The sequence below is a fragment of the Triplophysa rosa genome, linkage group LG13 (genome assembly GCF_024868665.1).
Source record: "Triplophysa rosa linkage group LG13, Trosa_1v2, whole genome shotgun sequence".
NCBI lineage: Eukaryota > Metazoa > Chordata > Actinopteri > Cypriniformes > Nemacheilidae > Triplophysa > Triplophysa rosa.
Genome location: NC_079902.1, coordinates 22025803 through 22041987, shown reverse-complemented (window position 1 = coordinate 22041987; position 16185 = coordinate 22025803). Strand labels below are relative to the sequence as shown.

The 16185-nt window shown below is 38.6% G+C and overlaps 1 protein-coding gene across 1 annotated transcript; it reads left to right on the top strand.

Annotated features, from left to right (window-relative positions):
* Positions 1-12013: 12013 nt before the first annotated feature.
* Positions 12014-14983, top strand: lbx2 (ladybird homeobox 2). The gene is made up of 2 exons (XM_057349842.1): positions 12014-12726; positions 13880-14983. The coding sequence occupies exons 1-2, from the start codon at positions 12399-12401 to the stop codon at positions 14323-14325; spliced, it is 774 nt and encodes a 257-aa protein (XP_057205825.1). The 5' UTR covers positions 12014-12398; the 3' UTR covers positions 14326-14983.
* The last annotated feature ends 1202 nt before the right edge of the window (positions 14984-16185 follow it).

Below are 16185 nucleotides of genomic sequence, written 5' to 3'. Positions count from 1 at the left end.
TGAAGAAAAAGATATAGAATGTATAGAATTATTATTATGAGATTTTTAGCAATTTCTCTGGCAAAAAAGTATTATAATATGTAATGTAAATATAATTGAAAGGCAATATGACATGCTCTTTTTACTATATCATAGACGTATTGCGTGTGCGTAATTGTCATTAAAATATTCTAACAATGAATGCATCTAAAATATGCTTTTGGTTTTATTTATTTCTGTATGTATTTGTTCTTGCCTCCTGTAAGTCACTGGTGGAGAGTTAGTGTCTAAGGTGGACTTTTAATCAGTTTACTGCAAGAGTTACATGTTAAACAAACATTACATTTTAACCATGTTATAAATGTAATCTTCTTAATATATCAGGTGCTAAAAAGAACATTTTAGGGTTCATAGAGAACTGAGGGAAAAAACAACAAATATTCAATCCTGAAAGGGTTTAAATTGTTACATTTTAAACTATTCATATCTTCAAATCTGAAAGCTTTTTAGAGATGGAAGGCAATGATTCTGTGTCCTAAAGGAGAAGAGAGAGGAAGAAAAGAGCAGACAAAGAAAGAAGATGGTAAGAGAAGAAGCATTTGTAGTAACACGTGAATGTTCTTCCACTGGTCTGCCGCTGGTGTTCTGTTTGTCAGAGAGCAGCTCTACTCATGTATTCAGTATTGTGTTTCTGACACAAGCCGCTTTGTTTGTGATGAATGACTGTGCCAGCGGTCCTGACGGCTGTGCTGTTCAATACATATAGAGACAATACCGGCTGCCTCCGTGACACGCTGATGGGCTTTTGTCCCTATTCGTTTCCATACCGTTTAATCTCGGCCACCGTATTGTGAGTGTTGCTGGAGACGGGCAGATCCGACCCGGCACCAGTGAATAGACTGTGGCTTTCACGATGGCTGAGCTGAGAGATTATTAACACACACGACTGCTCTCTATCTGAGGTTTAGGTTCAGATAAAAGACTTGAAAACTGTTGATAGGACTCGGAGGGACCAAGCAAAGATGTTGGACTTTACTACAGAGAACTACGTGCAAATACCATGAGACATTGTTTGGAAGCGTAAAACATACAAGCTTTCAGATCATAGGAACACATGAAACAGCTGAGCTGCTGTGAATAATGTTTTTCTTTTCTGTTGGTTTAGACTTTGTGTCTGTCTGTGATTTAATGCGCTGCTTTATTTCGTTAGACATTATTTAAGACGTAAAAACAGATGCTTTTTTTAACAGATTCGCCCTGATCGCTTTCTCTGCGGTAGCAGCTGTTGCTCTTTAGTGTGAGGTAAAATGTCAAACGGAACAGTGTGAGATGCTACTGACAGTTTTCTTGAATCGCAGGAGGGGAGTGCTGCTCGTAAGGAAAACAAATAACTGATGAGATCTGCATGTTTCAGTTATTTCTTGAAGACATCAATGAGATTTAATGGAGAGCAAATGGAAGTCTCATCTGTGTCTCGGAGTTTCCTCCTGAGAAAGAGTCAGAAATCTCACAAACGTCTCAGTTAGAGTTTCAGAAGAGATGTCAACAATGGCACAAACTCAATATTCAAAAGTCAATATTATTGAAGATCTCGATTTGAACTCTTATTATATGAAATATGAAATTATAGTACAATGCACAAATCTAAATAGCGGAACTGTGATATCTGATGTAATATTGTTGATCATCAATGTTAATGCTCATACGTGAGTTTGTGATTTTAACAAAACTTCCTAAAACGAACTTTTTTTGTTTTGTTAGACAAACCCTGCAGCCTGTTGAGAGAAGGTGAGTATCACTTCTGAGCAACGACTAGTCTAATATACTTCTACGTTATGTTGAATTACAGTATTGACAATAGTTGCTCTGGATTGTGATTGTAAATAGTAATTCTGTCTGGAGTTCACTCGTTCCTGCGTTTCCACCCTCAGATCCTTCAGCCTTGGGTTGAAAGCCTTGTTTTCTGACAAATTTACTGTAGAGATTTAAATCCTCCTTAAGCATTGTCATCTACCATTATTTATCCTTCTCTCCACCAAAAACAAATCCCAGGCGCTTAAAAGGATGACGGGAACGCACCAGAGCACACATGCTTCAAAACGTGAAGCAGTAAATATCGGTGGTAAGTTAGCAGCTCCCGTCAGCGCGGTGATGGGGCTGAATTTGTGTTTCTCGTTCTACGTGCCTCCCTTTCCATTACCTGAATGCAGGCCGTATACAGCTGAAGGCTAATTGTGTGTGTGCAGTGACCCCGAGCCGCTGGGATACACACTCACACAGAGGCAGACGCTTGTGAATGGCTTTGAGTAGAAGCCTATTTCTGATATTTATGGGCGACTGGGACATTGTAAGTTATGGCAGGACCGAGGCCCTGGCACTCTTACTATTTTTTTCCAATCACACATCCCCGTCCCCGTCTTTCCCTGGTTTGTTTTTCTTTATTGGATTTTTATTGTTGGGAAAAAAATTCACAAACGTACTTCCTGTAGCTGGATTTGTTTAGGATGTTTTCAAAGAAAATAGTCCTAAACTAACTCACATCAGCTTAAATCCTCTCAGAGGATTCTGCGCGCGCGCGTGCGTGCGTGCGTGCGTGCGTGTTTGTATATCCCGGTGGGGACCTAAACCTGAATGCACACCAACACATGGGGACTCGTGTCACCGTGGGGACCAAAATTGAGGTCCCCATGGGCAAAAAAGCTAATAAATTGTACAGAACAATATTTTTCAAAAAGTTTTCTATGATCTTTAGGTTTAGGGGATAAAATATACATTCTGTACAGTATAAAAAACATTACGCCTATGGACTGTCCCCACGGAGATAATAAACCAGACATGTGTGCGTGTGCGTGTGCGTGTGCGTGTGCGTGTGCGTGTGAGTGTGTGTGTGTGTGTGTGTGTGTGTGTGTGTGAGTGCGTGCGTGCGTGCGTGCGTGCGTGCGTGCGTGCGTGCGTGCGTGCGTGCGTGCGTGCGTGCGTGCGTGTGCGTGTGCTTGCGTGTGTGTGTTTAAAAGACTAAAAATACGGTGTTTTTTTATTTGTACAAATGCAAAAGGTTTTCTTTCAGGGTTAGAGTTATGGTGAGGTTATAGTGTTTAAAACTGTGTAAAAAAACAATAGAAGTCTATGGAGTGTCCTTATTTGGATACTTGTTAAAGTAAACGTGTATGTCTGTGTTTATGAATAACAATAATCATATGCACTGCTGTCATCTGTCAACAATTGAACCCACTATGTTCAAACATAATAGAAATATAGGCTGGAATGGAATAGAATAGAATTCTTGCTCTTACCCTGTTTCTAGAGTCACTTTCAGTGTTCAGTGAGAAATGTTCCACAGGGGACGAGCTCTTTTTCCTCCATAAGATGACTTACTACCAGGGAGTAAATAGTTTCTGTTTCAAACCAAGTCCAAAACCAGAGGGGTAATGAAGGTTTAGTCGGGTCTGTTTCTCTGGGATGTTTTGAAAAATTATCTTTTTGTGCTCACTGACAGAGCAGTTTATCTGCCATTTCCAATTGGACTGTATTTATGGGATCCATCTGGGATGTACGCAGCCCCAGTCTGCCCAATCCCTTATGTGTAATCGGGTCTGGACCGGTTTTGCACTGTGCTTGTACACTGTAAACCCGAATGTTCAAAGAAATGAAACAGTTAAAGTAGTGTAAACTTAATTTTATATAAAACTTGTCCTAACTTAAATAACTCAAAAGATTTGATGTCATTTTTTAAGTTTTCCCAACTTATTCGGGTTTACAGTTGTACTGTTTTCTTATTTGGCTCTAATTAACCTTCATGTTATGTATGGGTACACTAGATACAGTAACAGATTTATTTGCTCATTTAATTATTAAAGTAAACAAAGTATGGTGATTATTTCTTAACTGATTAAAAGATGTTGATAATGTGGTTCAAATGTGTACATTGAGTTTTAGGCATATAAAACAATCTAATAATTGTATTTGTTAAAATTATTTATTTATTTAAAACATTCATACAAACAAATGGTTGGTAACCTGAACAGAACACGATGTTTAAACGAACCACGCCATTTTCATTTTAAAACATTATCTAATTACTTCTACAGCAAAATTGTCAATGTTTTTAATGCTGACAACGAATAATATCACTATGTCCTTTGACAATTGTAGCTCTCTCTTACTTTACCTTTCTCTCTCTGTAGGTGTCATTTAAATGTGCGTACCCTGGGAAAGTTCAGCGCTATACTGGCTATGTACTTATCCTAAATATTGTTTGACCTTCCCAGCGCGAGGCCATTACTCTCCACGGAGTCGCGCGCAGATGGATTTTTCATTGCATTAATCCTCCAGATCAGGTGGGTTTTGTCAAAGTGTTAAACTTTAATACTTTGGGTCATTTATCTTTGCGGGAAAACCGGGGCTCTGTCAGCGACCAGACGAGCTATTTCCTCATTGCGCTTTCTGAGTGGAGAGCTGGAGAGGGCAAGCGCTGATCACAGCTTAATCAAAGCCGTATGCGCGCTGCCTGCTACAAAATCTGGGAAAGCACGGCCGCTCTCTGCGCAACACCGATGCGCGTTCATTACCCTCCCACATCCTGCAATGCTTTTGAATGCATGTTTCTGTTCTGCAAACATTATGTAGATAGAATTCATGTTACACATTTCATTTGTAGGCCTATGTGTAAATACGACAAATTCTTATGCAACACTCAAAAAATACTGGGCTGTTTTAAAACTGTTGGGTTAAAATAACCTAAATATTTGATCGAACCACGGTTTGAAAAGATCCCAGCATTTTTAAAGTGCATATATTTACAAAATATCTTTCAACAGAATAATAGCCGTTTTAATCTGTGGATATTTGTATAATGAACTGAGAATTGCCCTACACCCTGAAAATAATAAACTTTCAATTTTAAATGCTCGAAATATAATTTGTGTATAAATATATATTTTTATATACATGCAAGGTTAGGGAGGTAATTCTATCTAATCTGACCCATAAACTGGTAATACAGACAAATTATGAATAATAATAATTATAATTTGACTCGAATAAACTATTTATTAAACGAAGCACATTTTAATGAATCTTCACTCTAGACCCACTTTTTACTTTGTGGTCTTTAACATTCATGTGTTTAAACTGGTAGGCATGCCCGATGACATATTTTATTGTCAACAAGCCCCCCTTTATGCTGCGCGTGATGTGTGTTTGACTAAACCAACATTAAACCTCCAACATTAATCAGCATGGGATTTTTGATGTGACGATTCACCCCCAGGCCCCCGAACATCAACCTCGCCATTAGGCACCCAAGTGGTCGCGGCTAGAATTGCCATGATTGATTCTGCTGTGGTTCCCACGGAACAATTTGCTCTTGTGATAGCATTTATCTTCATAAACGCTGATATGCACCCGGTGTGCACTCCAAATTAAATCCCTCTTTAAAAAACGCAGTGGTGCTTCTCGGAGAGTTACATAAATCGTGTCTGATATTGCTCCTCTGGTTACTTGCGTCATAATCAGCTGATGACGATTAGTTATTTCTATTGCAGAGGATGCAGGAGGCCCTCTAGTGATCTTCATTCCAATGCATTAAATGATCACAATGGAAATAAATGACAGACAACATTGGAATCTAAGACCTTTCTAACAGTTGTCAGTTTCGTGCATGTGATATATCACATTTAATATAAATATGATATGGTTTAAGTACAGAATTTTAAAATGTGCATTATTGGCAGTATCAAAATAACATGTAACAGTTTGTGCATTGAGTTACAACTGGAGTCTGGCAAAAGTTGTATTAGGTCATCCCAATCATATCATGTCATGCATTTTTTCGAAAATTGAGAATAAAAACGCGTCCACTTGGCCCAACGATTAAGATGATTAGTCAAAATCCATTGGCATTTTTGCATCCAAGACTAATCATAGGGCCTACACTTAAAAAGATGTTTGTTTAATAAATTTGCTTAATATTAAAAAAAATGTTCTGTTTCAAGGCCGCATCTTTTCCCAATCTTGTGTATGTGGTATCTTCAGTGTTGGATCAGCGCGCATCCTTTTGATCATTGCGTTCTGTGGTTTTGCCTGAGCTCAGATGACGCTGCGCTCAAAGGCCAGCATCCATCACACACACAAGAAGGGTGTGTGCGTGTGTGTGCGTGCGTGTGTGCGTGCGCGTGTGTGTGTGTGAGAGAGAGAGAGAGATTAAATGTGTGAGAGCGCAATACGTAGATTAAATGAAAAAAAAAGAAATGAATGTTTTGTGGCGTGTGATATTCTACATCAATTTTCTTAATTTCTGAAATTAGCAACACAATCCAATTATTACTGTAACATTGAATCTTACTATTGTTTATGTGTGCAACATCGCTGACTAAACAATATACTATTATATAATATAAGAATATATATTCTAAAATAGTATAAATATTATTAGTATAAACCATTATAATAATATAGGCAACAAATGCTTTGTGTTTATGGTGGTAAAATTACTGTATGCGATGTGTCACTTTTTATTCTTTAATGCATTAAATAAGAGGAATCGAATAAATATTAATAAATTGATATGTTTGTTTCCGTATGACTCACCTCTTTCGTTTTGTTAATTAGTCAGAAATTTAGTGCACACTAAAACAATCACACTTTACAACTGAGTTATAATAATAAACAACGTGGACATAATATGTAATCATTATTGTAGAACAGCTTGCAATTACGCACTGTTAGTTATTGCGATTGTAATTATATCAATGTATATTCCAAACACTGTAATTCAAGTGTTTTTCGTGAACGCAAAAACCATCCTGAAAACGAAATATTTAAGAGCTTAAACGATTTTTCATACATGACTGCCTATGGCAGCATGGCACAGTGGCATTTCCAGGATAGTGCCATGGACCTGAACACATATCAGCTCGGTTTTGGCTTCCCCTTATTGGACGCTCAGACGCAGATGTGCGTAATTACGCGTGTCCATCATTGAAGTGTGTTGGGGTGTCAAACGTGCATTCAGGTGAAAAGAGAGGGGGTTTCTGTGGAGATCGAGTGCGCTCGTTTGAGTGCCTGTGTATCAAAGTATGTCACTTATGTTAAAATTGATGTGACATGCAAAATGAACTATTGATGCATTGCGCACAGTAGTGAGAAGGTGCTGTACGTTTTGAGAGATTTCTTCGATAAATTGGGATATTTCTTATAGACTATACAATCTATAATATTTATTTTTAAACACCTTGTTTTGTCTAAATGTTTGGTTTTAACTAGGCTACTGAAATGATTTATTGCGCCTACGCTGCACGAACAGCCGTGAGCATCAAATTCCCACGCCTTACTGTTCTATCGAAATAACCGCGTTTATCAGTGGGGACGAATCCATTTCCTCCTGTTCACACCTTTGCAGCTCGTTCTCAAAACACACGACGTAAAGCTCCATAATTCCCTCCAGGAGACGTGCCCCTCACGGCCCTTTTTATGATCTCATACCGACCCCATGGAGCCCTGGCAGGGTGCAACACCGCTCTAGTGGGGTCCGATCCTTTGATCCGTGTGACCGTTTGTCCGGAGTTTAGGGCCATAGGGAGGGTCTGTGAGCTTTGGGGAGCCCGTGCATTTGTCATCCAGTGAGAGAGAAAACATCAACAGGTACTAAATACTGCCGAACATGACACCATCAAAAGCAACATGGGATGTAAAACAGCAGGCGACTCTGACGTTTTGATTATATTGTTTTTAGAGCGATGTGTCTAAATAATAAGGAGAGGTGTTTGGTCACTGCGCCACCCAGCATCTGCACAACGCAATGGAACGCGCGTCAGAACAACCGTGACGACAACAGGCACGCGCACAATTAACCTGTGACCATCAGATCCGCGTGCACCTTACTATACATGGATTTCCGATCTTACTGCTCCTTAATTGACTGAAGCCTGTCAAAGTCGAAAAAACACTAATCGATATGACATTATTAAACACAATTAACACTCTTGACGACATCGATTTGCTCATTACATCCACCAACAGTCCATTGACTTTGCAACCTTTTTCAAATGGACTCTTTAAAATGTGGGCCACAGAAAAGGATTTATATTCCAAATATATTCACCTAACACGGTGTATCATTTCTAAATACGTTGAACATCATAATTTGATCTATTATAACTTTTCTTAATATAAATAAAACAAATGTTTAGATTAGGGCTATAATATTTTAGCATGTACAGGGCAACAACAGCTACATGAAGTCATGCTTTTTATATATATTATGTTGGCTATATTATATACTTTATATGAAAATAATCATTAAATGATCTCTTTGTGATGTACTCATCTTTTCTACATTGCGTTTGTGCGCGCGTGTGTGTTGGTTAAAACACCCAAACATTGACCCGCTTGGTTTATTGCTCGTTTACAAACGCCTTGATAGTAACTTGTCAATCATCCAGTGAGATCAAACAGCCGCCATAAACACGATTTACAGCTTCATAGACACGAGACAATTTACTTAACTCAACAGATATTTTATGACATCCTATGTTTACAAATTCTGCATTTCTTTATATTCATATATGCGCTGATATTTCATTTAAACCCAAGTCTGCCCCTATCCGAGGGATCAAACTGTGCCAAGAGGGTATTTGGGAAATAAACGGTAACACAGCACAACGCATTACTGCATAACGCACCTGATAGGTGTATCATATAGTCAAATGTCACCACTTGGCTCCACGTTAATGCGTATGTCCCCATATCATGTTTATATTGTAGTTAGTACAGCTGTTTGGGTAACAGAGAGGGGCGTGCGAGAGGCAAATGTTAGCAGAAACCAACGTGACTTGTACGCATTGACAAAGCAACATAATTGGGAAATTTAAAGCCTACCTTTAGTGAGATCAAATCTAAGATTTAATTCGTTTAGATATCTGGATTACAATAAATGTAGATTATGTATTATCTCCGTTGAAATCATTCTTGTTTTTCATAAATGTATTTTAAAAAACACGCCACCCTATATAGCCTATAGTGCGAAATATGAATTATTTATATTTATATAAGCATTTGGTTTGTTAAATCGTTTTTTGTTAGGCCTAGCCCACTTTAAATATAGGCTACGTACCATATAGGGAGCTATCTTCTTAATTTGTCCTATAGTCGTCAGGTTAGTCAAATCATTATTATTGTTTTAATAAATAAAATGAGATAATTTGGATATTACTATATAAAGCTCTTTTAAAGTTATCTGATGAATAATGTTTACATTGCATTGCACATTTTGACGTAATAATTTCAAGGATGTTGACTGCATAAATAATACAAAATTAATTGAATATCCTTGTTAAAAATTCTGTCGTGGCACAAGAACAGATGATGTGCGTTTCTATTTTATTTTTCTATTCTATTCTGTTCTTTTATATTCATGCACATTACAAAAAGAAGTAAAGAAAAACGTGTCCACCAATGCGCGGTCTCCTGCACAGCAGCATTATCGCCAATAAATGTTTCCAGCGGCCACAGCATTGCCATCTTCATACGAGTATCTGCTCAGGGAAGTGACGCAGGGACAGGGTGGGCGAAAATAAAACCCTACTCCCCCTAAAGCCGTGATGATTGATGATGTCAGGTGTTCTGTTTCTAATTAACGTTTAAATTAGGACAAAGAAAACGTTTCGCATTAGCACCGTTCGGATCCTCTCAGACCTGTGCGCAGAAGAGATATGGCCGGACTTATCTTTAGAACTAATCATGCTCGCCGCATTTGAGAGAAATGTAACACCATGTCCAGCTTCGGTTTCTCTGCCCGCCCTCTGTGGGGTAATGCGAATGTGCTATTGTTGGCGCTGAAGGGCATCATTCTCCCGATCAGAAATCCTATCCATTCACATTACAGTAATACCCATGTATCGTTTAATAGCTTTAGCAGCTTTCCCGTGACCTGCCAGTCTGAGGTGACGAATTCGATAAGGAGATTTTCGACCCAACTGGAAACATTGTGACAAATAGGAGGATTGTATATTATTATTATTATTATTATTGTTGTTGTTGTTATTATTGACCTGCGTAATTGACGCCTTCACAGCAATATTTATTTGCATACGTTTTATGTGAATTCTTGACAATGTGGTCTCATGTGACTTATTAAATTATGTTTCTGTTGATATTTCAATTTATTATGTTATCTGTGACGCAAATTGTCATAATTCACTTATCCCCAAATTTACTAAAATTCCCAGATTATTCTAAATGATGCCTATAAAATCTTCCACTAAAAATAATGTTTTCATTTGTTTCTATTTCGACAAGTGTGATTTCAAAATGTACTGTGTACTGGGCATGTGTTTGTAATCGTATAAGGATGTGACAGTATCAGAGACTCGTTAGTATGTTTTGTTCAGCCAGTTATTTGTTCAATGCATTGCTGTTCATTTTCCATAAAATATTCAATTCAGCTTGGCTCTGCGTCGCCCACGTCGACCCGTCTGGACCTTCACTAATAGAATGTCGTGCTGTTTTACTGCTCGTAAGATGTTTGGCTCGTTTTGGTCCCTGTACGAATGTCACCATATGGTGCTGTTGGCACGGACAATGCGCTATTGCTGCGGACTGGCCATACATCGCCAATGACTCGTGTAAGAGAGACATCTATCACCCTAATCGATTATCGAAACGCTGTTAAATATTATCAGATGTCAACACCGCCACTTGTTCTATTGCCCAAAATATGCACTAGCTTAAGGCCTCGGTAAAAGATTTGTCGGGAAAAACAACAATATCAACCTTTAAAATTACTGAAATTGTAAATATTTGGTCAGGTTAATTTAAGTATATTTTAAGAGGCAACGCACGTTGTGTTACAGTTTTTATTTGTTTTATTGTGTTTATTAAAAAAAAACTTAACATAAAAATGTGTGTTTTAACATTTTTGTTATACTACAAAATTATGTAAGTTGTCAAAAGTGATAACAGTAACGCAGGCTATTTGAAAATATTTATGGTCACGTATAAATCATTCATTTAAATAAAAAAATCGGAATATTTGTGATGTACTATTTAAATGATATTTAAAAGGATCTGAAACATTATAAGCATATACATAAGTTGTTTATCAAAATAAAAAATAAACCAAAAGAACAAAAATGACATAAATGCAAAATAACGTTTGTAAAAGTATAACGCGATTTTCTCTTACCTGCATCCATACAGTACGCTCGTTGCGTGTGGCAGGAGCATCATCTGAAATTCTGTGTCCAGAACTGAGAGTGTCAGAGCGGCACTGCGCCTTTCTCTTTACCCATGCGCTTCCTTGTGTTTCATGGAAAATTACTTTGCTACTGAGGGGTATTACTCAAACATTTTATGTTGCACTGTGCCGAAATTTAACTTAATCTCAGCCAGAAGTCTCTCTTTCTCTCTGCCAGCATTACACTACATCCGATGATTTAACTCATATTAAAAGATAAATCATTTATCCTACAAGACATTGCACCGGACAATATCTCAGACTAGTCTTATTTGTTGTTAGATAGGCTATATTTAAACACCTAACAGTGTTGTTATTGTACCTCCAGTCTTTATTTTAAAATGTAAGTGGTGTCTGCTTCTGAGCTGCTTTCCCCATGTTTGCGTCACAATAAGAGCAACAGAAATCATTTAATCAGACTAAATCGCATGCCTTGCATTCTGATCTCGTGTGGTCTAAGTGATTGACTAAGGGTGTGGAAATTATGCTGTCATAACAGTCTAAAAAAACGCAATAATCACATCCTCCAATGTTATAATAATTAACCACACTGCCTTTCATCAGTTTGTTTTGTTGTTCCACAGACAGACAGAAAGACACAGAGAAAGACGGACACCAGTTAATGAGAGCACACTTTCCTTTTCTGGAAAGTACGCGTGGAGCACGTGGTTTGCCCTAAGTGGGAGTGGGATGCATCAACAGATGCATAAACACGCAGAGCCATCATCTCCCCTCTCTTTCAACTTCAGTGCGTAACTCCTCCTATTCTCGCGTCCAATTCATTATTGTGGTGTGGCCCTTTAAGACGGAGCAGCGGGTCAGCAAGTAGCGTAGTGTTTCTCTAATTGAACTTCGCAAAAGCAATCAACAAGAACTCGTTAGCAGTTACTCGCTGTTTTTGCCTCCTCGAGACCGCTTATTTTCGTGCATGCGGTCGCCCCCCTGGCCAGTACAGCTACACATGCTGAAGATCTTTATGGAGAGCGCGCATCGGACCCTCGTAACAGGACTAAAGTTCGGGTCGCTGTGACGCTTGAAGCATGGTGCTTTTGGAGAGCCATTTCAGAGCGAGGAAGAACGACGATTTCGCTTAAAGAACGGGATAAAGAAAAGGTTTTATATGTATAAACGAGTCGCGTCGAACATTTAGGTGACTTCTGTTTGCAGTTGTTTTTTTTGGACTGAGATGACCTCCAGTACTAAAGGCATGAAGGCAGGCTCCGTTTTACAGTCCAGCGGCGAGGAGAGGCGGCGGGGTCCCTTGGACCAGCTCCCACCTCCGGCGAACTCCAACAAGCCCCTCACCCCATTCAGCATAGAGGATATCTTAAATAAACCCAACGTGAAGAAATCGGTCGGTACTCTGTGCCCTCCGCGGGTTCTGGAGAAAGTGGCCGGCTCGGCTGCGACACGGAACGGGATCAGCGCGCCCTCTTCTCCGTTGTGTGCTTTGGAAGAGCTGGCGAGCAAAACTTTCAAAGGGCTGGAAGTTAGCGTTATACAAGCCGCAGAAGGTAAATATTTTGGATTTTGTCTACTTTTTTACGCAAATTGAATTGTGTATATTAATGCATGGGTTTTTGTAATTATATAAGTGATATTTTGCATTTGTTTGCGTTGCACTGTTTATCAGGAACTTCTGTGTGCGCAAGTTTATAGTATGTTGTATTTTACAGTTACGATATAAATACATATTTAAATAGTAGATGAAAAGAGAGATTTTATTTGAATAAAGTAGTTTTGAAGATTATTTGAAGATGAGGATTGTCACGTACTCTTGTCTTTTAAAAAAATGCAAGAATTTATTAATTATATTAGTTCTATTTTACAGCTTCCGCTCCACAAATTTTTGCTATATGTATTTTCAAGCGTATATATTTAAATCATTTATTAATTATATATATATATATATATACTGTATATATATATATATATATATATATATATATATTCTTATACTGATCCATGTGGAATATCTCAATGTCATTTTGTGATTCCTCGAGGGTGAGAGTCACATTATTTCAGGAATTACAGGCAGTCTGAAGCTTAACGTGACGAAGACACATTTGCAATGAAGTTTAAGTGATAGTGATCATTCATGTTCGGTTGACATATTTACAGAAAACCGTCTTTCGTCACAGAGTTCGTGTTGACATTGCGGAACTCTCTTATATGGGTCACAGTAATGGTTAAGGTCGTCTGTAATGAGGTTGTGCACAGTTCTGTTGCTTGATACTTGATTAACACGTCAAATATTTAGAATATGTCTGGCAATCAATAGTTCAGATGTTTTGGAACGTTTTCCCCCCACTTTTCATGAACAGCTGTTATGCAGCTGGATTGAAATGAAATGCGGCCTATTACACAGTGTGTAACACTTTAACATAACTATCACGACTTATGCTCAACAGATCATTCGTTCTTGTTAATAAGAAAAAGTTTGACATTTTAGTTCATGTTTAATATTCTGATATACATTTACACAAATTGCTAATAAGCGGAATGTTGTCTGAATTGTATTTTTTATAATACATTATATATTCAATAGTCCTCAGCTCACGCAGTTTTACGCGTTCTACGCATTTTAGACTCGCTCACTGCCTGCTTTATTCCAAGCCCTATAGTTGCTAAAAATCCATTTCTTTTGTGTGTGTGTGTTATTTTCAGGTCGCGAGCATCTTAACGGCTTTGGCCAAAGACAGGCCTCCAAAAAACGACGGAAGTCCCGCACAGCATTCACAAACCATCAAATCTACGAGCTGGAGAAACGCTTTTTGTATCAAAAATATCTGTCACCGGCCGACAGAGACCAGATCGCGCAGCAGCTGGGTCTGACCAACGCGCAGGTCATCACCTGGTTCCAGAACCGACGGGCCAAGCTTAAAAGAGATCTCGAGGAGATGAAAGCGGACGTGGAGTCGCTCAAGAAAATCCCCCCGCAGGCATTGGAAAAACTGGTGTCCATGGATGACATCGACGACCCTCACGGTGGCTCTGGGCCCATTTCGCCCAGTCTTTCCCCGAGAGCCTTTCCCCAGTCCCCGTCCTCGTCGAGAGGCCAAACCACAGACGAGTTTTCAGAGGAGGACGAGGAAATTGAGGTGGACGATTAAAACCCAGGCCCCTCGTTTTCAGGAAAGGGCATTTTTCACAACATTTTGCACGGACGTTTGAAAGCGCGGAAGAACTTGAAATGCAAGGAACGTTTTCTGTCTCCCTTATTCTTAATTTATTGAAAGGATTGTAAAAGCTCCATATTCTGATGTCCAGACTGAAGACGTGGTTTAAGGAATACGTTTTCATATCTGAGAAATGATTAGAGATAAATGGTACAGTATCAAGACTGCAACATGTGTATGTGCATTTTAAGCTTTATTTCTCGACTTGATTTTCGAAGGAAACGTGTGCAATTGTTTACACTCATGTTTCAATACACATTTATGACCGCTATGAAAACCTATGCCAAAAGTGAAATTCTCATTTGAATAGATTTATATATTTATAAATAATTTCAGAAGTCCTCAGCGAATTGACTTTACATTGCAATTGTAAAAACACATTTCCCATATTTCTACGTTATGTGTCCAAGTTCCTGGCACAATTTCTATGATTGCAGGCATTATAAGCAAATTATTAAAAAGTGCGTGTATGTCCGAAGCAATGCAAGGGCAAGGTTGTGTATATATATAACACGTTATGATGCATCTAACTCGTTAAATTTATTGTAACATTCTATTTAATCCTCATTTATGTAAATAAAGGGTATATGTATTTCACAATGTTTCTTGGCGTGACGTGACCTTCAATCATGAACGAATGGTAGAAATGAATCGGACTCCAAAAATTCAGGGAATCAGTTTTCTTTGCATAATATTGCCAGAATAATGATGTTCTGCATATTTAATGCGTATTTGTATGGCGCGCTCTCGCGAAGTTAAACAGCCGAGAGTTCATTGTGCGTGTGTGTGTGTGTTAAGAGTGTTTGTGTGTGTTAAGTGCTTGAAGCTTAATTAGGACAATTGAACAAGCTCCCCCATCCTCCCCCCTCACGCGCTCTTCAGAAAGCAGTTGTCACGATGACAACATAAAGCTTGCTTTCCCCTCGCGCCATATGGTTTATGAATCTTCTCTAACACAAACTAGTCAACATGATTGATTAGGTTAACCCGCCTTTGAGTGCGCATTAACAGTTGCAGTCGGCCGAGCCCAAATAATACCCCCGCATCTGTGCCCTGTGTTAAAAACGCCCATGAATAGCAGTCGATTTGCATGAGGTTTCTAATGAATAAATCTCAATAGGAAGTTAGTGGAAATGGGAAGGATTGTTGCATCCTGCTTGTCCGGCTGCCCCGTCTGCCGAATTTCTTTCGGCCCATTTGTGTCAGTTGTGAGCAGATCAAGACCGCAGTTTTGGGGCAGAGAGAAGATTGAAGTACAATTGGCTTAATCGCTCGGAATAGTTGGGGTTGAAAAGTCAAGTAGATTTTTATGAGCGCTTTGTGGAAAGTGTTTCTGGAGAGCTGCAGTTCTCAGAGCAAAAAATTTGTGTTCATGCAGAACTGATTGAAGTCAGCACGAAAGTTCCCAATGTTTCCCGGATTGCTGAGAATCGAGATTATTGGTGTTTGATGTGTATGAATATAAATGCTTTGCTGCAGTGCATGTGGAAATGTTGGAAATTACCAGATAGCAATGACAGAGCACAGTGTTTCCGTTCCTGCAAATAACATGTAAATGATGTATAATGGACAACGTTTTATATTCATTTGAAGATGTTCACATTTATGAAAAATGGTTCAAGGACACAGCTGGGGAATGTTGTGCAAGAGATAAATATTATGAAAGATAAAGATCATAAATCACTAACTAGCATCTGTTTTTATTTAGCTATACGTTCCTTACTGAAATACTTTTAAAGAAAACAAAAAAACATATTCGAGTATAATTAAATCATTGCTAATAAATACATTTAT

Bases quoted from the DNA above. Each gene is read 5' to 3' on its own strand.
- lbx2 (XM_057349842.1), top strand. From the start codon at position 12,399: ATGACCTCCAGTACTAAAGGCATGAAGGCAGGCTCCGTTTTACAGTCC. The intron at 12,727-13,879 runs GTAAATATTTTG...TGTTATTTTCAG, and splicing joins CGTTATACAAGCCGCAGAAG to GTCGCGAGCATCTTAACGGC.